At 45.7% G+C, this 26918-nt stretch overlaps 1 protein-coding gene across 1 annotated transcript in view; it reads left to right on the forward strand.

The window, feature by feature from the left end:
- Window positions 1-26918, forward strand: part of CFAP65 (cilia and flagella associated protein 65) — a 621863-nt gene that overhangs the window by 487796 nt on the left and 107149 nt on the right. Inside the window, exons 24-26 of the mRNA XM_078679214.1 lie at window positions 1618-1779; window positions 2111-2254; window positions 3704-3820. Coding sequence (XP_078535340.1) covers window positions 1618-1779; window positions 2111-2254; window positions 3704-3820 — 423 coding nt within the window. The remainder of the gene's footprint in view (window positions 1-1617; window positions 1780-2110; window positions 2255-3703; window positions 3821-26918) is intronic.

A 26918-nucleotide genomic window follows, 5' to 3' on the forward strand; every position in this document is an offset into this window, starting at 1 on the left:
TGAAATAAACAAAATGTTATAAAGGAATACTATAATTTGTGTAGTGCGTACTAGAGTCCCAGTGATTCACAGCACTGGGCCATATACATTGTTAGTTTACCAGTGGGCAGGCACTAATCTGGTACAGCACACTTATCGATTTAAACGCTCTAAACAGATTAAAAATTCGAGTGCAGAACCCTTCCTCATTCATCTTTCTCAGAATTGTGACATAAAATCCGATTTTACTATTAAAGAGGGTATTAACTGTAAAAAGGGAACCCACTGTTGGCCTCTGAGACAGGAAGGCCTTGCAATAGGGGAAAACGAACTTGAGAGTTTTGCACTATCATGACATGTAAAACTTAAAAGTACATGTCCAACTTTAAATATAATGAACCCTGCACTATGGGCTGTTTAGGGCCTGCCATAGGGGTGACGTGTATTAAAATGGAAGGTTCAAGCCTGGCAAAAACTAAGTTTTCCAAGTCAAAATGTCAGTTTAAAACTGCACAGAAAGGCCATAATGGCCAGCCTGAGACATGTTTTAAAAGGCTACTTAAGTGGGTAGCACAATCAGTGCTGCAGACCCATTGGTATAATTTAATTTCCAAGCCCTGGGTACCTGTAGTCTCACCTTACTATGCATTTATAAGTAAATTAAATTGGCCAATAGGGTGTAAGACAATTTTCCCATGTTTATAGGAGAGCGCACAAGCACTTTAGTACTGGTTAGCAGTGGTAAAGTGCAGAGTCCTTAATGCCAACAAAACCAGGCTCAGAAAACAGGATGGTAAAGGCAAAACGTTTGGGGGTGACCCTGCAGAGAGGGCCAAGTCCAACACTGACCAAATCCATTAGTCGTGAAGGCTATATTTTGGTAGGGTCAAGTGCACAAGGGTGCTTTTTGATAGCCCTCTTAATTGTGCATTCTCTGGAGGTGGCATCCATCTTCATTTACAACACTCCCTCATCCTGTTTCTCTAAACTCTTCAAGCTTGTTACCCATAAAATAGCTTTTTATAAGTTACACTTCCATCCCTCAGTACCAAACATATCTGCTGTTATCGGGCCTAAGCAGTCTGCTTTTTTTACTCATACAATTCACCTCTGACATTACAAAAGCACTTCCTGAAAATGCCATATTGAAAATGACCAACACCTGTGAGGAAATGTGAATACGCAGGTTCACCAGTGAAAAACAGTGCCCAAAAGACAGCTGAGAGGAAAAGAAAGGGGACTGGGCTGATCTAAATGATACAATGGTTAGTTTGATCACAATCATCTCAGGAACTTGATGGCAGTAATTTAAAAGACATTTATTTTACTGCCACTGTTATTTTGTACTTCGGAATCACACCCTCCCTTATTGTTGAAGAGCGAGACACGACTGTCAGTGTCGCGTGAATGCTTACAGACCAGCGATGACGTGTTTACCTGGTAATAGTGCATGTCCTAAACTGTTTGAGAATCATGGTCCAAGATCCGTCAAAATGGATCAGTTATTAGTTAATAACATGCATGTGCTAGGAATGTGGCCACAATGTCTGTCTGTTTATTGATGGTGTTATTATGTTCATGACATGCTTTCATGTCTGAGGATTGTACTGTTTCAGCCTCTTGTGTTCCCACTGTTAGGTCGATATTCCTGTCCATATCCTGGGAGGCGACTCTGCTCTGATCACATTCCAAGGCATTGGCTACGAGCAGCATGTGTTGGGCAGTGCAGGCCGGTTTGAAGACGTGTCCACACTGGATATCTGGACTCCTGGCACACCAAGACTTACCCTACCAGGACAGGTAGTGTAAAACAGACTAATGGGGATTGTTCCTACTTAGGAGAGCATGTTTTGTTCTTGGAGTTTCCCTTCAAACTTCTGTACCTCTTCAAATCATTCTCAAGATTGTACTTCTACATACATACAAAATTTGTGTCCCCTTTTAAAGTGTGCACATGTGTACTCCATCTGCATCCATTGTCTGTTTCTCACTTTTTATCGCTCTTAAATATAACGTTCTCTTTTACATTGCACTCACATCTATTCCTTCTATGGCCAGTCATCACTTAAAAAGATCTTCATTCAAAAGTTGTACTCACCTCTAGTCTTTTTACAACCATTCTTCGATGTAGATGGCTCTTTTGTCCAAGCAAAGAGTTGCCTTTGGGGACATCCCAGTGTACAGCAGATCCAGCCGCCTTGTTTTTCTGCTCAACACCTCTGAGAAGGAAGCCATTTTCTACAGCTGGTATGCGGCCTCACGTACTGTTAGTGAGGTGAGTACACTTGCAATTAACTGACTGGGGGATTTATTTTATTGCTATTTATTTGACCCATTGGAATCAAATGAATGGGAGGATGTTTAGAAGTCAAAACACCATTTGCCTTTCGTTACCCTTTATCATATTTGTTCAGTTTTGTGGTTGGCAGCCAATATCTTTTTCCTTTTTATCAATATGATTTGAACTTTAAATTACTTATTCTTTTAACTATATTGCTCTTTGAGGTGTTACATGGTAGTCCTCCCACCCTTCCTGAAAGAAAGACTCCGAATGAAGTTATTGCTAACAGGCTGATGGAAGTGGTATTTGACAGATGTCATTGTCTTCCCTCTGAAATATCCCCCTGACCAGATTATTGCGGAAGTTTAGCCACTGCACATAACATTTCCTTGGGCATTCACCCAGCACCAACCCTTCCAGCAGTAGTCAGGATCCCAAGCCTAAACAATAGCCCTGAAATTGTCCACTTATGGTATAAAACACCCAAATCAACCACACCATAACTCACTCTGTAATGCTCTTGGGAGACAGGCTTTCTTCACATAACTTTGCAAAGTTGTGTGCTGAGCATGGCTGTCAGAGTGAGTTATGATGTGTGTTAGAGAGGGGATTGGAGGGTGATACATAGGGGTAGGAAGGAAACCAAGACACAGAACTGGACTAGTTAGAGGAAGGGTGAGACATGGGCCGAGACTGGTGAGAAGGGAAACGATGCATCACATGGCTGTGTTAAGACTGGACAAGGGTCACTCTAACCCGTGAGTTGCACGTCTATCCTGAATGCAGCCCCCTGGACAGCAGTGCACACAGGGCCAGGCACCTTGGGCTGGAGTGCATCAGATGCTTTTAGATGGTTAAGGAGGGCATAAGAGAGGAGTGGATCTAGACCCTTAGTGTGCTGGAGAGACTGTCATTCTTAATGCAGAGGATGAAAGAAAACCATTGAGCAGTGTTGGATTCTGGAAATCGCGTGAATGAGAAAGAGTGGAGATGAAATCAGAAAATTTGCTGGGGAACTACCTTTACTCCAGGTACCCTAACAATGGTTCTTTGTGCAAAGCATCTCCAGCTTGACGTATTAGGAAGAGGTTTCAGAGGACGCTTCACAATTCGCCAGTGACAGGAGGATTTTTAATCTTAGGGTTGGTTCTATGATGGGTTGGAAAACACAGACTTCAGGAAGATATAAATGGTTGGGGATAGTGGAGGGACCCCTCTTCAGTTTGAGCCTGACATGCCTTAGAGACAGAGCAAACAGAGTGTAATGTTAGATAACAAATCATGTGTTGCTCGGATCACTTTACTGAGTTTTCTTGTAAAGCTTGTATTCTAGTAATAGTATTGCCTCCAGCTTCAATAGGAAATCGATTACGTACTGTATTAGGTTGCTCTCCAGATGTTTTCCACGGTTCAGCATTAGTAACATTGCCTCTTGCCCGGCAGGCGCTGCAGATGAGTCCACAGAAAGGCACGCTTCAACCAGGGGAGAGCATCCCTTGCGTGGTCACCCTGCGAGATCATGGACAGCCGGCCTTCTACAGTATGGACCTGGTCTGTGAGGTGAGAACGTCTGTGGAGGCTGGATAGGCTGACCAGTATGTGCAATCTTGCAAGAATCTGGACAGATCACCTCCAGATTAGATGGTGAAGCGTTGAGAGCTGTGTCTTGACATTGCAAAAATGATTGCTGCTAATCAGTTACTGATGAAAATGAATATGGTCAGCCAACATTGTATGTATTTATTTAGGCCGATGTAGTGGACACTCAGTAAGAACATTTCTTTTATCCCCTTGGAATGACCAGTTTTCAACAGTTAATGTCTTACATGTGTTATGTAGCTTTCCTTCTGCCGCCTCCTTGTCTCTCAGGAGCAGGGCTTGCTATCACTCTTGACACTGGCTGAGTGGGGTCTTAGGGTAGGAGACATTATAAGACAACCAGGGCAGATGCAGAGCTCCCTTCACCGTATTGATCCTTGCTTTTTAACTATTTTCTAACTTTGAGGAGTCCACTGGAGAATTCTAAAATGAGGTTGAAGTCAACTATCTTATTGGGTTCCTTGCCCTCCTAATTCAGTTCACTTCATTTAGTAGCCGGCAATGACCAGGGAAAAGGAGCACGTATTAACACTGGGCAAAAAAAATAAAGTCCTTCTGAGTCAATATTTTCATTGGGTTTCTTGTTAATTTTTGGTGAAAACACAATAATGAATAATGTGAGTTGCACTTTACACAGCAGTGTCTGCTCCTGGATTAGTACCGCCAAACCCCTATGCAGATGTACGTTTAACTTGTTCTGTATGCATCAAATAGTCAACATTCTCTTTCAGTTCTCAACACTGTACCCCTGGCTGGGTCAGTGTTTTGGTTTGTTAAGTGAGTCCATTATCATGGTTGTTTTTGGTACTCCAGTTTTATTTAAGGGTCTTCCATTGTCTACATTTCATTTTGTGAGTAGGCAGTTTTCCAGAAAAATGGAAAGAGGGATCCAATGGCCTTCAAAATGAGTGCCTATCAAAGTTAGCCCTTAAACATGTTTTGGCACTTGTGTGATTTGTGTCCTAGCCAGTCCTTAAACTATGAGCTTGCAACTCTTTAAAGTTTAAAAAGGGACGAGGCTCAATGATATACATTACAATTACATTTGTATAACTTGAAGGGATTTGTATTAGGTAACTATGATGAAAATGTCTGCCATTTGTTTCTTGTTCACCACGCAGGCTCTAAATATATTTTGGTACAGTTGCAACGTGTGTAACAAAAATCTAGTACACTCTCTAAGTAGCTTTTACTAAATCTATCCAAAATGAGGTTTCTACCAGTGCTGGTGTTGAGCTGCGGGTGCAAACAGAGAAAGTACTTAAGAGATTATACCTGATATTAAAAAGAGCACAGCACTTGTTACCTTTTTTATGGAATCTACCCAGCCATTTGGATACAAGTCAAGAGGCTAAAATTGTGCCCAAAATAAATGTGACATGTAATTTATTTGTTTTAAGCGGGACAATGGTGTCTAGGTTATTCTCTTTACTAGTCATAGAGGGTTATTTAAATGTTATCGAATGCTAGAAATCTGCCACAAATTGGTAGAAGTTGGACCTGGGTTGTGGCCTGGAAGGCAATGGCGGCAAACACGCACAGCTGAGCTCCATGGCTGTAAGCCAACCAGAAACAAGCATCCTGGGGAATTCATCAGATTAATTGGCCCACTTTACTGAGTAGGCTGGGTGGCCAACCTTGGGATAGCCTGGAGCCCCCCAAGCCCTCTCACCCCCTCCTCCTGGAGTGTAGGTGTTCACTAGCAAACTGGGCCGGCTCTAGCACTGATGTTTGCTGCAGAAGCCAGATCAGGAGGCGTTGAGTAACTGGTTCCTCTCCAGGTGTGTCATGAGTTGATTGTTGATGATCTTTTACAGTACCTTTGCTGGGAATGGGAGCAGTTAGATTGGTCGCTAGTTTTTGAGTTTGTTCGTGTCACCAGAGGGCATTTTGAGTAGCAGTCTGACTTTGGCGTGGTTCCAGGTGTCAGGAAATGTTGCAGTGGTGACAGAGCTGTTGAGTAGGGTGTTGAGTAGGGTGGTGAGTACCTGGCCGATCGTTTGGTTTCCTTGTGGTGCGGGCATGTGTCTGTGGGAGTTCCGAGTAGATGGATTTTATGGTGGAGGTGGTGTCCTGGATGGAGAGGATGTTCCAGGTGGTCAGTGTGGGGTTCGTGTCAGTTACAGTGTTGGTGCGTCTGTCGAGAAAGTCTGTAGGTGTGGGTTAGGGTTCGAAGTTTCCGTCATGTTTCTTGGCATGTTAGAAGTGGGCAAGGTTGTCGCACAGCTCCTCTGAGGGTGTGATGTTGTTTTCACTTCCGATGTTGAGAAGGTCCTTGGTTTTGGTAATGCTGGTTTGGATGCTTGTGGCAAGGGCTGACTTCCTTATTGCCATCAGCAGGCGATGGTAGAGGTTGTGGTAGAGGTTGTCGCACTGCTCCTGTGAGGGTGTGATGTTGTTTTCGCTTCCTATGTTGAGAAGGTCCTTGGTTTTGGTAACGCTGGTGGATGTTGCTCTTAATGGGGATGATGCTGTCTGCACAATTGGTGATCCAGGTATTGAAGTTTTTCACTCCTTGTTCGAGGTTGATGGCGGTAGCAGGGTTGGAGGTATTGTGAGCATTTGTCCACCTGAGCGCTGAGATTTAGTTACACCTCCAGTGGGGCTCGTAGATTATCTTGGGAGTGGCAGTGCAAGGGCAGGAAATACTGAAATGGGTGATCGGCCCATGTGAGTTCTGTGGCATGGCTGTATTTGACGCGGTTGCTGGAGGTAAAGATTGGGTCCAGCTTGTGTCCTGCGGTGTGTGTAAGGTTGTGGACAATCTGGGTCAATCCGAGGCTGCTCATACTGTTGAGGAGGTGTGAAGTGTTTTTGTTGTTGGGGTCATTGGCAAAGCACTGGGAGGGGAATTACCCTGCACCCCAGAAATATGCTTACTGGAACTCACTCACTTGATAACAAAAGGGCAGGTGGGCTTCAGTTGCCTGACACTTGTTATCACTCTGGCTGAAAAGTGCATAGCCAAGAATTGGGAGGCTAACTAGGCCTCATCCACCATGTGGAGGGGAGAAGTGGCATTCGAAAACCCAGATCCATCAAAACAGTCTGATTGAATCCCATAGGAGAAGACTATCAGTGTGTTGCCTCCATGGATGGAGACCTGCACAATGGGGAAGTGCTAACAGAGTATTGTATGGTTCAGCTGGCGAATTTTATGTTTAGTTTGGTGAATTGTCAAGTTACTAGAGTTACAACTTATAATATGGTCTGCAGCAACTGCCAATCTAGAAACTTGCTACAATATACAAAGTTCTTTATGTATGAGTGTCGGAGGAATGGTCAGAAGCAGAAGCGAGGAGGCCGTATGGGGTCAATAATGAGAGCTTTTATTAAGGTCAAAGTATAAATGGGTGGCAAACAAATAGTCTGCATAAATCAAAAAAGGTTAATTGCTTGGAAAGCAGGTCTGTTAATTCGCTGCTACCAGGGCACTGTAGTATTGTTCCTCAGGGTCTTAGTAGATCTTGATGGCCGTTCTCCCCTTACGCAGTTAAGAAACCTATTACAGGTTTCCCTTCTCCCCCTTGGCACTCCAGAAACCTATTACGGGTTTCCTTTGCTACGCTGGGTTCCCGGAGTAGGCTTGAAAACAAACAAAAGAAAGCAGCGGTCAGAACCTGACCCTTTTATCAAAGGACACCGTCACCACACCCCGTGGGAGAGTTTACGTAAAGACAGATGTTTTAGTGTTGGGATACACAGGGTAATTATGGGGTCCCGAGGGAAAAGTCAAGGCAGTGAAGCGTCAGGCTGGCTGTGCATAGGGATTTAAAACAATGGTGGCGCCTGTGAGAATTCCCCAGTAAGAGCACTGCCCCTTGATTACTATCGCCTCCCGCCACCCGTTTATCCTTCCCACCCCCTCCCTGAGTCTCTTCGTCCACCACGTACCGCTAAGAACAACTCCCCTGAGTTGTGGCAGCTTGCCCGTCCTCCGAGATCCACCACTCTTCTGTCCACGTCTCGGGGCTCTCCTCTTCGGTTTCTCCCACTCTGGCATCCGCGTTTTTGTTTTCCAGCTCCTGGATCCTTCGGCAATCTTCTTCCGGCTCCTCTCCTGCGGTCGCGCCTTCTGTCCTGGATCTGTCCTTTTTCTGCTGCTCTTGACCTCCCACCACGGCTCTGGATTGGTCGAGGGTGTATCCCGTCCCGCCTGCTAGCTGCCAGACTGCATCCGGGTTTGCGTTCCGTGGGAGGATGGAAGATTCGGCTGTTAGCTGTGCCGGTTCTGCTGGTTCATAGTCTTCATCAGGGTAAGGAATCCACCCCGTAGTTTGTGGGGTTTTACTGATATTGGGGGGGATGTGCACTCTGTCTCCCTCACATTCCCCTACCCTAACTTTCTTGTTCACAAGAAAAGGCTTGGAGGGATACCTAGACAAAAAATCTGCATTTGCATGTTCTTTCCCTTTTCGGTGATAGACTGTATATCGAAAAGGTTGAAGGTTAAGAAACCATCTCAGGATTCTTTGATTATGTCCTTTATTCCGAGAAAGCCACTCAAGGGGAGCATGGTCAGTATACAATAGAAATTCTCTCCCATCAAGATAATACCGGAGGACTTCTACTGCCCACTTAATGGCTAAAGCCTCCTTTTCGATGACTGCATATCGGGTTTCTCTTGGAAATAGCTTGCGGCTAATAAAGAGAATAGGGTGTTCCTGTCCTGCTTCATCTTCTTGGGATAATACTGCACCTAAACCCTAGTTAGAGGCGTCTTGTTTTTAATATAAATGGTTTCTCGTAGTCAGGATTGATAAGAACAGGTTTGGAAGTGATAACGTGTTTCAATTGTTGGAACGCTTCTAGCTCCAAAGGGGAAGGGTTTCTCAGGCTCTTCTCGGTTTGGCTGGTTTTCCTCAATAGTTTAGTTAATGGAGTGGCTATGTCAGAAAAACAAGGGATGAACCGTCTATAGTAACCAAGTAGCCCTAGAAAGGCCCTGAGATCTCTTTTGGTTTTGCGGAAGGGGAATTGGGCTATCGCTGTGACTTTTTCTTCCTGGGGTCTCAAGCATCCTCCCCCCAAGAGGAACCCTAAGTATTTAACTGATTTAGTAGCCTAATGACTTTTGGCTGGGTTGATGGTTAACCCTGCGTCTCTTAAGGCTTGGATAACCTGGGCTAGATGGTGAAGGTGTTCTTTCCAAGAATTGCTGTAGATGATAATGTCATCTAAGTATGCGGCGGCATAACTTTGGTGGGGTTGTAGGACTTTATTCATTAACCGCTGAAATGTTGCGGGGCACTATGTAATCCAAAAGGGAGAACCTCAAAATGGTACAACCCTTGGGGAGTGCAAAAAGCATTTTTTTCCATAGCCTGACATCTCAATGGTACTTGCCAGTACCTTTTACACAGATCAACGGTACTGACTTACTGGGCTTTTCCTAGTTTTTCCACCATTTCATCGACTCTAGGGAGGGGATAAGCACCAAACTGGGACATCTTATTTACCTCCCTAAAGTCGATACAGAAACGTATAGACCCATCGGGTTTGGGCACTGGTACCACAGGTGAACACCATTCACTTTTGGACGGTTCTATGATGCCCATCTGTAATATTTGATGATTTTCTTGCTCAATGGCTTCTCTCCTGGCTTCTGGTATACGGTAAGGCTTCAACCGTACTGTTTTCCCAAAGGGTTTGTGGATCTCATGTTCCACCAAGATGGTTTCCCAAGGGTCAGTGAGAAGACATCTTGTAGTGGGATTAAGGTTTTTCTTAGCTCTTGTTTTAATGTTTCTGCTAGGTCTGGGTTTATGCTCTGTTCTGTCAAGGGCTTAGGTGGTTGTGCCAATAACACAGGGGTAGGTCCTTCCCACTTCTTTAATAGTTTATGTGAAAAATCTGAGTTGCGGTGCCCTGGGGATCCATTTCTAACTTAAAGGTAACTGGTGTGATCTTATCTATAACCTTAAAGGGACTCTGCCACTGACTGAGTAGTTTATGCTCGGAAGAAGGACGTAACAACAGGACCTGATCACCTATGTCTAAGGTCCTCTCCTTAGTAGCTTTGTCATCCTGTTTTTTCTGGGTTATTTGTGCCTGCTCTAGATTAGTGCGGACAATCTCTCGTACCTGATTTAGATGGGATTTAAGACCAACCACATAGTCTAGTAGGGGTTTAGAGGTATCACTTTCCTCTTTCCACTCCTGATAGAGATCGGGGTCACCTGACCAATAATTTCACCATATAGTTTTTCGGGCCCATAAATTTCAATTCACCATATACATTAATCAGGCGACCTCACAAATCTACCATCAGCACCCTTATTCCTTCCTGTTGTATTCTAGTGTACCCGACTTACCATCCACCGTTACGGGTACCTATGACCTCAATGGATCAGGGAGCTAGCTGTGAAGAAAGGCAGGCAAAATACAAACCCAACTTCATAAATTTTGATTTTCATAAAATGACCACGGACAACTGAGAAGTTTTAAAAGTTTATCTAGAAATCAGTATCTGCGAGTATTAGGCTTACAGTTGAAAGGCAATCAATAATCAAGATAACAAAAAGCACGTAACCATACAAGAAAAGTGTAAGGGCAACCATTTACGTTTGTAAAGAGAGAGACAGGGAACACGCTAAGTAGACTTAAACTGAAATTCAAGAATAGACATCTATAAATGAGCAAGCTATTCGCATGTACTAGAATTATACTATTGGGACATACATCATGGAAATGAGTGGAAAGTTAGGAATCCTATACATCTATCAAAAGGGGTAAAAGTGAAAACACGCTAATATTCTAATATGATTATTTCAAGAATAGAATTCAGGAGAAAATATAAATCACATTTAAATTCCTAAACAGTATGGGGTAGAATTGTGCTCTAAAGGTAAGGTAACATGGAAAACATACTATGAAAAATGCAATAGGTTTTCATATGGTAGACTGCGGAAAACATGGAAATATAGCATGTGCAAAGGTATGTCTTTATTGAAGCAAAGACAGAAAAATAGAAAGGCGCAGTATAGAGTTCTCAACCCTATATATATATTTACCTAGAATGGTGTGAAAACCAACCCTGGCCACGGATCAGTCAAGGACAGGGAATACCCCAAGGAATAGCAGTCATCAATGGGACAGCAGGTGCAGAATGGACACCCCAGGATAGGACAGGAAACCCAGATTAGGATCAGGACAGGACCACCAAGGCACGACCAGCACCCGCAGTTCGGAAGCAATGCCTGCGCTCCACCCTCTCTGCAGCTATCAGTCAGAACACCGATTGGGTTAGCGAACTCCTCAGCAAAGTGCTCCGCCAGCACTTAAGGTTTAGTAAAACCTTAAAAGTCTATGGTCAATTTCGGACAGAGTGCTCCGCAGCGCTCTGTAAATTTAGTCACCTATTGAGTGCGTTGGGTCAGTGACAGGTCAGCTATTCAGACAAGTCGGACAAATTCTATAGCTAAACCTAGGCTAGATATACTGTTTTTGGGTCAGTGTACCACCCCCCAATGTTGCAAAGTGTCAGAATCCCCAATTTCGATTGGTCCCAAAGTAGGCTAGGTTAACACACCAATCAGAACAGACTTTTCTAAGGCCTGATTTACATTCTAGGGTACCGCCTAGCCAGTTTAGGTTTCCCACAGACAAGTAACACAGAATACAATAGAGAATTTACAATGTAGCAAATTAGGAACACAATTTCTCCATCCTCCTGGGTCAGAGGTAGCTTTCTCAGGAGCATCTTGTCTGGGGCTGCCAACTGGCTGAGTTCCACCGCTCAAGGCTACTGCTCCCTGGGCTGCGCGGTCATGCGCGGAAGGGACCTTCAAGATGGCTCTCGACCCATTTCGGACCCCCCGTTTATCACGGTACATGAAAAGTAAGCGGAAACAAATTAAAACATAGAAATAAATGAATAAACTACATAACATCAATCAATCAATCAATGACATTTATATAGCGCGCTACATACCCGTAGGGTCTCAAGGCGCTGGGGGAGGGGGGGTGCCGCTACTGCTCGAACAGCCAGGTCTTCAGCTTCTTCCTGAAGGAGAGGTGGTCTCGGGTCAGGCGCAGGTCGGTCGGGAGGGAGTTCCAGGTCTTGGCGGCCAGGTAGGAGAAGGACCTTCCTCCTGTGGTCGCTCTTCGGATGCGGGGGACGGCGGCGAGGGCGTGGTTGGCTGATCGGAGGTGGCGTTTGGGAGCGTAGAAGTTGATCCGGTTGTTGAGGTAGCTCGGGCCTTGGTCGTGTAGGGCTTTGTGTGCGTGGGTGAGGAGGCGGAAGGTGATTCTTTTGTTGACGGGGAGCCAGTGGAGGTCTCTCAGGTGTCCGGAGATGTGGCTGGTTCCTGGGATGTCGAGGATGAGTCTGGCTGAGGCGTTCTGGATCCGCTGGAGTCTCTTCCGGAGCTTGGCGGTGGTACCGGCGTAGAGGGCGTTGCCGTAGTCCAGTCGGCTGGTGACGAGGGCCTGGGTGACGGTCTTCCTGGTCTCGGTGGGGATCCACCAGAAGATCTTCCGTAGCATGCGCAGGATGTTGAAGCATGACGAGGAGACGGCGTTGACTTGTCTGGTCATGGAGAGGGAGGAGTCCAGGATGAAGCCCAGGTTGCGTGCATGGTCTGTCGGTTTGGGTGCGGTGCCCAGGGCGGGAGGCCACCAGGAGTCGTCCCAGGCGGAGGGTGAAGAGCCCAGGATGAGGACCTCCGTCTTGTCAGAGTTCAGTTTCAGGCGGCTGGTCGTCATCCACTCGGCTACTTCTTTCATCCCTTCGTGCAGGTTGGCTCTGGCGGCGGCGGGGTCGTTGGTCAGGGAGAGGATCAGCTGGGTGTCGTCGGCGTAGGAGATTATGCTGAGGTTGTGTTGGCGTGCGATGGCCGCGAGGGGGCTCATGTAGACGTTGAAGAGGGTGGGGCTCAGCGAGGATCCTTGGGGGACGCCGCAGATGACTTCGGAGGCCTCTGACTTGTACGGTGGTAGGCGGACTCTCTGTGTTCTTCCAGCGAGGAAGGAGATGATCCATTCCAGTGCCTTCTCCTGGATTCCGACGTTCCTGAGGCGTTGCACTAGGGTGCGGTGGCAGACAGTGTCGAATGCTGCGGAGAGGTCTAGGAGGATGAGGGCCGCTGTTTCTCCGTTGTCCATCAGGGCTCGGATGTCATCGGTGGCGGCGAGGAGGGCGGTCTCGGTGCTGTGATTGGCTCAGAAGCCGGACTGTGAGGGGTCGAGGGATCCATTCGTCTCGAGGAAGGCGGTCATCTGCTTGTTGACGGTCTTCTCGATGACTTTGGCGGGAAACGGGAGGAGCGAGATGGGGCGGTAATTCTTGAGTTCGGTGGGGTCCGCTGTGGGTTTCTTGAGTAGAGCGGTGAGTTCGGCGTGCTTCCAGCTCTCGGGGAAGGTGGCGGTGTCGAAGGATGTGTTGATGATGTCTCGCAGGTGGGGTGCGATGACGGCGTCGGCCTTGTTGAAGACGTGGTGGGGGCAGGGGTCGGTCGGTGATCCGGAGTGGATGGAGTTCATCGTGCGGATGGTGTCTTCGGTGCTGATCGGGGTCCAGGCGTGCAGGGTGGTGGTGGGGGGTGGTTGTTCGGTCTTGGTGTGCGTTGTTTGGGTGTTGAAGCTGTTGTGTATGTCCTTGATCTTGTTGTGGAAGTATGAAGCGAGGGAGTTGCAGAGGTCTTGCGATGGGGTGATGTCGTTGTTTCCTGCGCTGGGGTTGGATAGCTCTTTCACGATGTTGAAGAGTTCCTTGCAGTTGTGTGCGTTGTTGTCCAGCCGGTCCTTGAATGCAGTTTTCTTGGCGGCGCGGATCAGCTGGTGGTGCTTCCGGGTGGCCAGCTCGAAGGTGGTCCTGTTGTCTGGTGTAGGATCCCTTTTCCAGACTTTCTCGAGGGCTCTGCAGTTCTTCTTGGAGCTCTTGAGTTCGTCGGTGAACCACGGGGCTTTCTTGCTGCCGGGTCTGCTGGGCGGGGTCCTCATCGGGGCGAGCTCGTCCGCGCAGGTGCTGATCCACTTCGTGAGGTTGTCGGCGGCCTGGCTGGGGTTTGCTGAGCTGGCAGGAGGGTGCTGGCTCAGGGAGGTGGCGAGCTGGTCTGCTGTGATCTTGTTCCAGCTTCTGCGGGCGGCCTGTTGCTGGTGGTGGTGGGTCGTCGTTCTCTTGAAGGTGAAGTGGACGCAGCTGTGGTCCGTCCATTGCAGCTCTGTGGCGTGGCTGAAGTCGATGTCTGTGCTGGAGGAGAAGACTGCGTCGAGTGTGTGTCCGGCGAGGTGGGTGGGGGTGGACACCAGCTGCTTGAGTCCAAGATTGGCGAGGTTGTCGAGCAGGGTGCTGGTGTTGCGGTCGTTGTTGTTCTCCAGATGGAAGTTGAGGTCCCCCAGGAGGATGTAGTCGGCGGAGGGGAGGGCATGCGGGCTGACGAAGTCGGCGATGTCCTCGTAGAATTGTGTGCGTGGTCCCGGGGGTCGGTAGATCAGGGTGCCTCTGAGGGTGGTCTTCGGGTCTGTGTGGATCTGGAAATGCAGGTGTTCCGCAGTGGTCAGGGAGTTGTCGGTGCTGGTCGTGAGACGGATGGTGTTCCTGTGGATGATGGCGATGCCTCCTCCCATCTGGTTGGCGTTGCGGTCCCTGCGGACGATCTTGTAGCCCTCTGGGATGGCGATGGCGATGTCGGGAGCTGAAGAGGCGTTCATCCAGGTCTCCGTGAAGAAGGCAATGTCAGGTGCTGTGGCGTCTAGGAGGTTCCAGAGTTCGACGGCGTGCCTGTGGACGGAGCGGGTGTTGAGCAGGATGCACTTGAGGTGGGTGCTGTTGGAGGTCGACTTGGCGGGTGCTGGAGCGAGGCAGGTCCGGATGCAGGTGAATTTGCAGGCGTGGCAGCAGAAAGGTCCGTGGGTGCGTCGTGGTGTGGCTAGGTGGCAATCTGGGAGTCGGCCGGTGTTGAGAGCGATGAGGGAGGCGGCGGAGTACGTCAGGCGGGTCGGTCGAGGTCTTCGAGGGCCAGGGGTCCTGGCGCTGGGAGCGGTCCAGGCGCGGACGGGCGCAGACGGGCTTACCTTTGGCGCGCCTTCGGCGCACAATCGGCGCTCCCGCTGCGCGTTAACGCTGCGCGTTCGCACGGTCGCCATATAAGGCGAAGTGCGCGGGTGGGCGGAGCAGCTGGGAGGCGGGAGCGGGGAGGGAACAGAAGGAAAAAAGGGGCGGGGTCCGCGGTGGTGGCGGGAAGCGGGGGGCGGCGAGGGAGGCGGGAAACAGGCAGAACGGGCAAGATCTGCTCGAAAACAAGCACAAATGAAGACAAGAAACGCTAACACGGGCAAAATCTACAATAAAAACAAGCACAAGTGAAAGACAAAACAAATCAAGAAACGCTAACACGGGCAAAATCTATAATAAAAACAAGCACAAATGACAGACAAAACAAGTCAAGGCAAACGACAGCAGGGTCAGCCGGCAGCGAGGCAGGCAGCGAGGCAGAGGGCAAAGCGAGGGGCACACGCAGCAGCTGGTGGCCGTGCGGGGTGTCCAACATGATTGTGTACTTATGTTTTATCACTATAAAAATATACTATGCAGTTATGGTTTAGTGCAATACACAATAACACGCGAGCATCTGCACAAGCTTCACCATGTTATTACCCAAGCAGCCATCTTGTGGCTATTACGCATGCGCACCCTTTCCCTCCAAATCACAACTACGTCACGTCACGTGAGTGTGACTAACGCATGCGCAGAAGCAATACTCTAAATGGCGGCCATTTTTAGAAACACAAATTAATCGTATTAATAAAACACATAGGCAAGCATCCCTAGGATACATGTATATAGTAAAAATAAAGGAAATTAGTAAGACGTACAATTTTGATTACAGAGTTATACACAAATCGAGGTTCTTGACTTCAGCAAGTCGCGTAATGTGCGAAATCTTGCTTCATCAATCCCCTCTTTGATGATATTTACTATCATCACAAATACAAATGGAACCAGATGCCAACTTTTCACACTTTATGCATCTCAATCTCTTCCAACAAGCGATTCAATTTCTCTTTCACATCTTTATCAGGGTGAGAATTTTTCACCTTTTTTGTAAATCTGATTATTCATTTCTTCCAATTCAAGCTCATCCACACTTCGTTTCTTCTATCCACCGTGTACTTCTTTGTGTGTTTGCGACATTTGCAACAGACGAATATGAGGAAAATGATGAGACCTATCACTCCAATTGGCATCAGTACCTTAAACAATAAACTTCTACCTAAATTTGCAAACCAATGACCTACATTGGAGAGACCATCGACAAGTCTCTTCCAGGCACTGTCAACCTCCAGTGGTTTGAGTTCCTTTTCCAAATTAGTAATGTTTTTCACATATTTTTTGATCTGTACACTTTTGTCCGGTATGTAAGTGCAACAATGTTGCGCCTTCAGCATCCGGCAGACTCCGCCCTCTTTTGCTAATAAGGTGTCCAGCGCAAGTCTGTTCTGCAAAACCATTGATCTGATCGCAACCATTTCGGTATTGACCAGCAGGAATCCATGAGCTGTGTCAGTAGACAATACATCCACTATTGTGGATAATTTGCAAATTCTGTGAGTTTTCAGAACCACTCCCACTCCAGGTATCAGTGCACTAAAAATACTACCCATTATTTCACCTACGCTTTCTCTTCTACTACGCACTAAGCCATTAGTGTTTTCATTGCTTCCAGCAATTTCTTTCACATGGTATATTTTCGGGAAAACAATGCCAAAGTAGCAGCTTCCATACCAGTGATCCGGCAATTTGAAATAAGCCTTGTTTCCACATATATAATAGATTCCGGGAAACACAGGTTCTGACCCATTTTTGAAACCCCAACCTCCAATTACCTTGTAATTGTGTTCACATTGACTGGAACCAATGAAAATGTTATTATAATAACTAGTCTTCTCGCGATGAAGACAAAGTTTCCCTTTCCTTTCGAAATCCAGCAACAGAGCAGTACCACTCCCACCATTTGAGGTGCCTTCCATATTTTCAGCCCATTTAGGAGTTTTCTGTCTCTTGTCATTTGCCTTTCTTTGGAAACTCTCCCTTCTTTTCTCTGCCATGTTTAAAATATTTTTTCTTGTTCATGTAATGAACAGGTCAAGTTATCTCTGTGTGCTTCATTCAAGTCTATGGTACCTATAGTCAGAAAGTATTCACCCATATAACGTGTAACGTCACTTTTGGTATGTACAGGATTCAGATTTCCACGTATAGGAAGTTCAGAAAATATCACGTCAGAATTAGAATAGTAATACTGTAATGGTCCTCTTTTGTAAAATAAACTAGCTAATATACTACAGGAAATTCCATAGGTCAAAGGTAGGTGATGATAAGTCACGCCTTCAGCTACAGAAGTAGGTAGCTTCATGCAGACATAGCAGTCTTCTATTTCCATAGTTTCTACATAGTGCACTAAAAGATTAGCGAAAACATTTAATTGTGTCTGGTTTCTAACTCCATGATAATGTAGTCCTTCCTCATCTGATGCTTCTAAGTCTCGTTTTGTTTGTCTGAGTGCTTTTTCACGTCTTTCTACACTTCGTGTTGTCAGTTATTCAGTGTCAGTGGTCACAGTCTGAGTAGGGTCAATATTAGTATTTTTGCTTACCATAAAAGGAATGAAAACTGTTAGTCCTATCCAAATTATTATCACTATAGCTATACTACATATACATACTTTGCAGCATGTTTTGCAACACCTGCGTCTAGGCCTTCCATTCACGTTTGAATCAGACATTTTCGTTCAGAAGAAGATTTCTCAACCCCTCTCTGTATCTTTGCACAGTTAGCTTACTTTGTGCAACTTCAGGTTAATTAGTCTTCCTCTTCTGTAGACTGATCAGCAATCTGTTCTCCGTCACTTTCGTCAGTTATATCAAGATCCTCAAAATCTTCCAAAATTAAAAATGTCCATTCAGGATCTTGGTATTTCTCATTCAGTCTTTTTATTCGGTCACTCCTTCTTTTGGAGCTTTCTCCAGCTTGTTCTACAATTCGAGGACTTTTCCTTCTTTCTGCAAGTTTTTCTTCTACTGTTTTTATTCTCAGTCTCAGTTTCTTAATAAATCCTGGTTCAATATTTTTCTTTTTCTTGAGTCTTTTAGCTGGCACTGTAATTTGGCTTTCTTCTAATACTCTTTTATTTTCGTTTGTTTGTGGCACTTCTGTCTCTGTCTCTTCCCTTCCTATCTGACTAATCCCAGGTCTTGTATCTATTTCTTCTGCCTGGTTACTAAGCTGGCCTGGTTCAGGTGAATTTTGATTTTGGCTTTCGAATGTCTCGGTTTCTGTGTCCTGAACACGTTCTTCTAATTCTATCTGATCCTGTTCAAGCACTTCGATCTCTTGATTTTCTTCTGCTCGAACTTTTGTACTAGTTCTAGTTTGTCCCTTTTCAATTTCAGGAGTCAGTGGAGGAGTATCGATCACTTGTTCTGTCCCTGTCTGACCTCCCTCTTCGTCCTCAGATTTGATGTGAATCTCAATGATCTGAGGGTCTTCGCCTGTGCCTATCTCTTCCTCTCTATTCCACTCTCTATCTTCTTGGTTCCGTTCTTCTGTTCTGATTGGGTCCTCCGTTAGGTCGATTATGGGTATCCAATCATCTTGGCTGGTGCTCGGTTGTTCGTCATCACCTACTTCAGGACCGGTGTCTGCAGACCCCTCAGCTGGACAACCTTCAGCTCCAGGTTCCTTGTCCGGAACTACTTTCTGTGTATGGCTGGCATGGATCCACTTGGGAACGCCTGCACACTTCACTGCTGTCGTGATCACCAGTATTATCTGGCGCTTTTCTCCCCACCTTGGTTCAAGGCAACTCGAACGAGTATGCTTCTTTATTCTGACCCAGTCACCAGGAACCAATTTGTGAACTGGAGTTGTCGGGTTGGCGACGGCGTCTTCCCCAATCTGGCGAGAGATAGAATGCACTTGGTCACCTAGTTGCTTGCAGTATTCAAGTACCAAATCATCAGTAATGCTTAACAGTTTGTATCCTGGTACCCATGCTTGTCTCATCACTCTTCCCATTAGGATTTCATGGGGGCTCGGGCCTGTTTTCCGATCTGGAATACTTCTGAGTCCCATCAGAACAAGAGGCAAGGCAGTAATCCAATTCATACCAGTAGAGTCACACATTTTTGCTAATCTCGATTTTATAGTGCCATTTATTTGTTCTACTACTCCAGAAGCCTCTGGACGATGTGCACAGTGCAGCTTTTGTGTAATTCCAAATGCTTTACAGAGCTGAGCCATTATCTCATTCTGAAAATGTCCGCCTCTATCTGATTCAATCATGACTGGAACCCCGAACCTAGGTATCAATTCCCTCAGTAACAGTTTGGCTACAGTCATGGCATCATTCTGTGGGGCAGGGTAAGCCTCCACCCATTTTGAAAACAGGCAGACAATGACAAGGACATATCTTTTTCCCTCACAACGAGGCATGGTGATGAAGTCAATTTGAATTCTTACAAAGGGACCCCCTGATCTTCCAATTTTCCCCAGTTCAACTACTGTTCTTTTACCAGCGTTGAACTGTTGGCATATTAAGCACCTCTGGCAGAGTGATTCTGCTACCTTCCTGAACTTCGGATTAAACCAGGTCTGTTGAAACACCAGAACCATGGCATCCCTACCAGTGTGTGAACTTCCATGTATTAATCTTGCCATAGAGGAGAGCAGGTGTCTAGGTAACACAGGCATACCCTTTGGGCCCACAATGACACCATCCTCACTCCTTGGTCGACAACCAAGTTCCTTCCACTTCTCTTTCTCTTCCCAAGGCACAGCATGCTGCCATTCTCTCACTTCATCCCAGGTAGGTACTTCTTCAAACATCATAAGTTGGCAGCTGTTTCCAGTCCCTCCCAGTCTGATATTTATTGACATGCGATCCATAGCACATTGTTTTGCCACTCGATCCGCAAAATCATTTCCCAAAGATACAGCGTCAAGGCCTCTTTTATGGGCAACACATTTGACTACTGCCAATTCTTTTGGTAATTGGATTGCTTCCAGTAAATTTTGTACAACCCCTCCATTCCGGATGGGAGTACCTGATGAAGTCAGGAATTCTCTTTGTAGCCATAATTGGCCAAAGTCATGCACAACCCCATAACAGTACTGACTGTCAGTATACACTGTTATTTTTTTGTCTTTTCCCACTCTGCAAGCTCTTATCAATGCTATCAATTCGGCTACTTGTGCAGACTTTACTCCAAATAAACGCGATGCTTCTTTAATGCTCTCTAAAGAGACTACAGCATAAGCAGTGCTTAGGCCCACCAGTTCATGTCTCATACATGAACCATCCACAAACCATTGCTCATCATGTACAGGCAAAGGTGTTTCCTTAATGTCTGGGCGAGGTTTAGTACTGAATTCTGTCAGGTCAATGCAGTCATGCTCGTTCTCTCCCTGATCTTCTACAACCATTGAGTCAGGGAGTAGGGTGGCTGGGTTCAGTATATTACACCGAGTAATAACTACATTTGCAGCACCCACGAGAATCCTCTCGTATTTAGTCAACCGACTAGGGGTGAGATACTGAGTCTTGGTTCGGGTCAGTAAAATTACAACTGCATGTGGAACATACACAGTTACAGGATGTCCCATTACAATGGATTCACTCTGCTCTAAGCTCGTGCAAGTGGCAGCTACCGCTTTCAGACACCCAGGTAATCCAGCAGCTACTGGATCCAAAGTGGCAGAAAAATATGCCACTGGGCGTCTAATTAACCCATGCTCCTGGGTTAAGACTGACAATGCACAATTGTCTCGTGTGTCACAGAACAGGGCAAACTCTTTAGAATAGTCAGGCATTCCTAAAGCAGGGGCTGTACACAGGCAGTCTCGTAATTTAGTGAATGCTGTTAGGCTTTCATCATCCCATTCAACTGGGTCCTTCGCTCCCTTTTTGGTCATGTTTATCAAGGGCTTTGCTAGGACTGCGAATCCCACAATCCATTGCCTGCAGTAACCTACAACCCCCAGGAACATTCTGATCTCTTTCTGAGTACAGGGTAATTGCATCTTTTGAATTATGCTGACTCTCTCGGAAGTGACTTTTCTGATGCCTTTTTCTATCTGGTGCCCCAGATATTTCACTGATTTGGAACAGAACTGCAATTTTTCAGGGGCCACTTTATGTCGCTTTTCACCTAGGTGATTCAGCAAGGCGATGGTGTCAATCACACAATCCCTATGACTTTTAGACGCCACCAAAAGGCGGGAGGCCGCTCCTTCTCCTTCCTCGCGGCCAAAGCATGGAACGCCCTTCCGCTCCACCTCAGACAGACAACATCGCTCCCCATCTTCGCAAGAAACCTCAAAACCTGGCTCTTCGACAGACCCCCTCCTTGATGGAATGGAACCTGCACCCCCCAACCCCCCCTCCACCCCTAGCGCCTTGAGACCCTTACGGGTGAGTAGTCGCGCTTTAACAAACTCCTGATTGATTGATTGATCTATATATTGTACTAAAACAGACTTTCCAGGTAAGACTAGGGATTCAAGGCATTTTTTCAGGATCTGATTAAAGATAGAGGGGCTTTCTGTGTACCCTTGGGGGACCCTATTCCAAACGTACACATGACTATTGAAAGCAAATGAGAAAATAAATTTGCTATCTGGATGCAATGGGATCGAAAAGAATGCATGACATAGGTCAATCACGGTGAACCACTCAGCATCCCAAGGAATCTGATACAGGATTACTGCGGGGTTCGGGACAATAGGACAGCAAGGAACAACGATCTTGTTTACCTTTCTCAGGTCCTGCACTACTCTGTACTTGCCACTAGGTTTCTTGATTCCAATTATGGGAGAATTACAAGGGCTGCTCATCACTTCTTGTATGATGTTTGCTTCTAGTAATTTCTGTATTTCAATGGCAACTCCTGCTCTTACTTCGGCACTCATTCTGTAAGGCTTGGTATTGGGGTAAACTGCCTTTTCTTTCATGGCTATTTGTATGGGATCTACATTTGCCATTAAACCTACATCCTTTCCAGTAAAGTCCCACACTTCTGATTTCACTGTCTTTTGAAGTTCTTCGGGTAAGTCTTGTACAGTCATTCGTTTAATTTCTGAGTCAGGTCTGATTAACATTAACTTGTAGATGCCATCCTTGTCTGGGGTCTGAATTTCAACGCCCTTTGTTGTGCAAAAGATAGTACAGTTCATTTTGCACAACAAATCACGTCCCAGTAAGTTTACTGGACTAGTGTCACAAACGACAAATCTATGCATTTCTTTAAAGTTCCCTATTGTAATCTCCATGGGCTCAGTAACTGGGGTACTAATCAATTGATTAGATACACCTACTACCTGGATTGCTTCTCCCGAGAGGGGTAGGTTTGGAACCTCCGCTGTTCTCACAGTAGAACGGGTAGCACCAGTGTCCAACAGAAAGGTGACATCATTTCCATCAACCTTTCCTTCAATGTATGGCCCTGACTGGTCTACCGGCAAGGAGGCGCCAAGTACACACTCCTTGTCCTCCCCTCTCAGGCCTCGTCAGTACTCGTCGTCACAGAAAAAAGTGTCATTTAACAAATACTGCGAAGTTGCTGCATTTCTGTTCTCATTACCTCCCCAGATTTCTATGTCGTCACCCTGCGGTGATTTTCCCTTAAAATTAGGTTTTGGCGCTCGGGGCACTTGGATTGTTTTTACCTGCTGCTGGGTCTTTCTTGGTTTTTCATTCTGCGTCTGTGGAATTAAATCAGGGTTTTGGGTATTATCATGCTGTAAATACGGACACTCGTCTCACCAATGTCCAATTTCCCCGCACTGGTGGCAGGGGAATTTCTTTTTAGCTTCTTCTCTACTCATTTTTACTTTGGGCTTTCCCCCACCCCCAGGGCCTTGATTTTGGGTACTCTTACTCAATTTACTAAATTGCTTTTCCTGCTGTTCTGCGAGCTTTACTTGTGCCCACATCACCTTTTCCTTGAGGGCCTTTTTCTTATCTGCCATCTCGTCCTCACAGTATTTTGCATACCGTAGGACCTCGTCTATTTTCTTGGACTGCCAACAGATTTTGTTATCTTTGATCCACTGACAAATTTCAGGTCTTAAACCGTTTACAAACCTGTAAATGAAGTGGGTCATGTCCTTCATCTCGATGTTATCTATACCACTGTATGTTTTAAACACCTGTAACAGTCTTTCATAAAAGGAGTGCACAGTCTCGTCCCTTTCCTGCGTGGTTCTATCTATTTTTGTCCAATCAGTTTCCTTTGCGGGCACTTTTAGCTTCAAATGTTGAATTACTTGATCATATTTTCTCATCACTTCTTTAGAGGGTTCCCCTGTTCTAGAGTCCCTCGGGTATTCTTCACTAGGCCAAGCTATGGCTATTTTACACTCGGTCCATAAGTCTACCGGAACTACGATATCAAAGTACCCATCCAAATCTTTCCACAGGCATTTTTGAACCTTTACAAACCTTTCCACCTGCCTGTACCAGTCCACAGGCTTCTCTCGTAATTTTGGGAAATCATTTGTAAAGGACAGAATATCCTATCTGGACCATGGAACATGTACGTATTTTCCACCTGGCACTTCACGCATAGGACATAACTGTTCTGGTTTATCAGCTTCTTTTAAAACGAACTGAGGAGTCCCTTGTTTGGATCTAGCCTCATCTTTCTTCTTGGCCCACCTGGCTTTCCACCTGTCCACATCTCCCCATTTCTGTAATACTGTCAATAATTCTTTGACCTGTGCCTTCTTCCCTGACATGTTCAGGTTTTCCAGATCTTTGTCTGAGAAATCTGCTCTGTACGGCTTTTGCAAAGGCTTTGATTTAGAGATATCTATTCCCATACTAGCTGCAGTGTCAGTTAGTTTTTCATGGAGTACCCTGGCATTTCGAGTAAGGCTCTTGCAGATAAACAACAGCTCTTCTTCTGTGTAGGTATTTAATCGATCTAATCCTACATTTCCTGCCATAACTTCTTCTATTTCTACTCTCAGTTTGTAGAGATCTAGAGGTTTCGACTGAAGAGTTTGTTTTTCTAATTCTCGACTCCATCTCTCAATTTCTTCAGGAGTTACTACCGTGACACTCTTAGTACCCGAAGTTGATTCCATTTGAATCTCCCTCGCATTGAAAGGATTATGTCTTTTCTGCATCCTTTTTCCTGGTTCCCTAAGGGGCAGATCCATTAGCGACACTTCAGACTCACATTCACTCGTTAAGTCGTCTACAATTAAGGGCTCTGATCTTGGTTGGGCTACAACTGGGGTAATAACTGGAGTTCTCGGACTTCCCTGTCGGTCCCCATACAAGGGAACCACTGGTCCAATAGTAACCGGAATTGTTAAAGACTCAGGACTTACATTTAACTGAGAAATCCTCTGAACTATTTCAGCTCTCTGCTTAGCTAGTGCTTCTCGTTCTCTGTCCTCCAATATCCTTTCAACGGAATTGTCATGTAATATTTGTGGGGTTAAAGTCGAAGCACAACTCGGGGCAGTGGGAGGTGTCTCTCTGGGTCTTTCACCATAACTAGGTCTAGGGTGCAAAGTACCTGTGCCTAGGGATCCTGGTTCTTCCTCATATGGAGGGTTTAGGAACGGTATTCCTGAACCGGATGGTCTTGCCTCACCTTCATAGGGGGATCTAGGGCAAAAGTCTCTTTCCCGGGAGTATCTTGCGTCCCCACTAGCTGGCATTCTTGGATAAATATCCCTTGCATCTACGGGACCTAAACTCTCGGTATAGGGAGGCATGAAGCAACCCCCTCCCACACTGGCAGATCTGGCCTCTTCCTGGGGCTGAGGTCTTCGAGAATTATCCCCTTCACTAGAAGGTCGGTGTCCTTCATTATAAGGAGGTGGACTTCTTAAAAACAGGTCGTCTAACAATTCATCATCCGATTCTCCAATAGGCACCCAATGTTTACACTTTTCTGTTTTCTTTTCCCCTGCAGGAAGACCACCCGCTGGCATCATGGGAAACAGTCCCTCTACAATCATATTCTGTCTCCACTGTTTCATCTTTTTGTCACGGGTCTCTTGTTTTAGTTTCGGATAAAATTTAGTTAACCCTTTATCCATTTGTGGCTTATCCCTTTCAAAAGCTTCAATTTCCCATAATTCTAGTGCTTCATACTGCGTTAATCTAGGTCTGGGATGTAAGTCATTCATTCGGGTTCTCAAATTAAATAAAATTCTACCATTAAATGTACCGTCTAACGGAAAAGCCAATACTCCGTCATCCTTGGTGTACTCCACCCAATTTTCCAACCATACGCAGGTATGGTACCCTTTGTCAAACAACATGAAAGATGCGGGAGTATTTGGTGGCGGAATGACAACACCTTCTCTGGTTCTAATCGGTTTGTCCTTTTTAAAGTAATTCTTTACTTTCTTTACAAGGGACACTTTTCTTTTATTTCCGTACATAATGTCGTTTTTAACACCTTTCCACTGATCGTCCTCAAATCCCATATGTCGTGGTTCAGGTCGAGTATGCGGTCTGTACGAATGCCACATACGATTTTGTGCGAGCGGCTTTGTTTACAAGTCGCTCCCAATCCTAGTGCGTCTCTTATTTTCGTGCGACCAATGAAATGCATGAATTCAAATATTCTCGACCAATGGGTGCGCGGCCTTTCGCGAGACAGGTTCTCACGCTTCGGCACTCACCCCTCCTTTACAATTCCAGCTCCGCTACGCACCCGCTGCGTCTACCAATCCCAGCGCGGCACAGAGTGACGTCAGAGCAGCTTCGCGACTGACTCCCTCCTTCACAAGGTAACGGAAACTTTCTTTCTTTCTAAAGTGCTAGTGCTTGGTTATTTAACAACGAATACACATTCGCCACTGTACTCAAGTGTCTAGACAGGAAAGATTTGTTTCACTACAAGTAAACTACTTCCATTTACTTTTCACACACTACGGATAGATCTCTTCTGCCTACCCTTCACACAAGCATTGGAGAACCTGCTACTTCCCTAGACTCATCCACCTTTCCGGGATATATCCAAGTCTAAAGTTTCACCAGCGAACCCCTTTGCTTTCACCCAAGCTCCGAAGAACCTGCTACTTTTCCGGTGTGACCCTCACTAGGTTATGCCACAATAGGAATTTTGCCAATGAACCTCGTTGCTAACATTTATTCAAACATACATTCAGAAAAACCCTAGTTAGTGCTTCCAGTTCTACCTAACCCGCACTAACCTTCCTGGAGTAAGTGACCTCAAAGCAAGTGGATCCTCTTCACCACTCGCTATTCAATTCCCCGGGGATTCCCGACAACATTGAAGACGTTTTACTAACGAATGGATAAATACATATAACAGTATAATAATAAAAATAACAATTTTAAAACATTTCATAATTTTTCAAAGCAAACATTTCAAGTGAGCGATCAATTCACCCGAACTGCCTACCCTCTTAGCAGCAACAAGGTTTGTTACTTAGCAGCATCTAACTTATCTAACTTATCTAGTCCTGCCTAATTTTAACTAGTCCCTAACCATACCTCTGCTACCAGAAATACTGATAGAGATCGGGGGTCACCTGACCAATAATTTCACCATATAGTTTTTCGGGCCCATAAATTTCAATTCACCATATACATTAATCAGGCGACCTCACAAATCTACCATCAGCACCCTGATTCCTTCCTGTTGTATTCTAGTGTACCCGACTTACCATCCACCGTTACGGGTACCTATGACCTCAATGGATCAGGGAGCTAGCTGTGAAGAAAGGCAGGCAAAATACAAACCCAACTTCATACATTTAGATTTTCATAAAATGACCACGGACAACTGAGAAGTTTTAAAAGTTTATCTAGAAATCAGTATCTGCGAGTATTAGGCTTACAGTTGAAAGGCAATCAATAATCAAGATAACAAAAAGCACGTAACCATACAAGAAAAGTGTAAGGGCAACCATTTAAGTTTGTAAAGAGAGAGACAGGGAACACGCTAAGTAGACTTAAACTGAAATTCAAGAATAGACATCTATAAATGAGCAAGCTATTCGCATGTACTAGAATTATACTATTGGGACATACATCATGGAAATGAGTGGAAAGTTAGGAATCCT

The sequence above is a fragment of the Lissotriton helveticus genome, chromosome 3_1 (genome assembly GCF_964261635.1).
Source record: "Lissotriton helveticus chromosome 3_1, aLisHel1.1, whole genome shotgun sequence".
In the NCBI taxonomy this organism is placed as follows: Eukaryota; Metazoa; Chordata; class Amphibia; order Caudata; family Salamandridae; genus Lissotriton; species Lissotriton helveticus.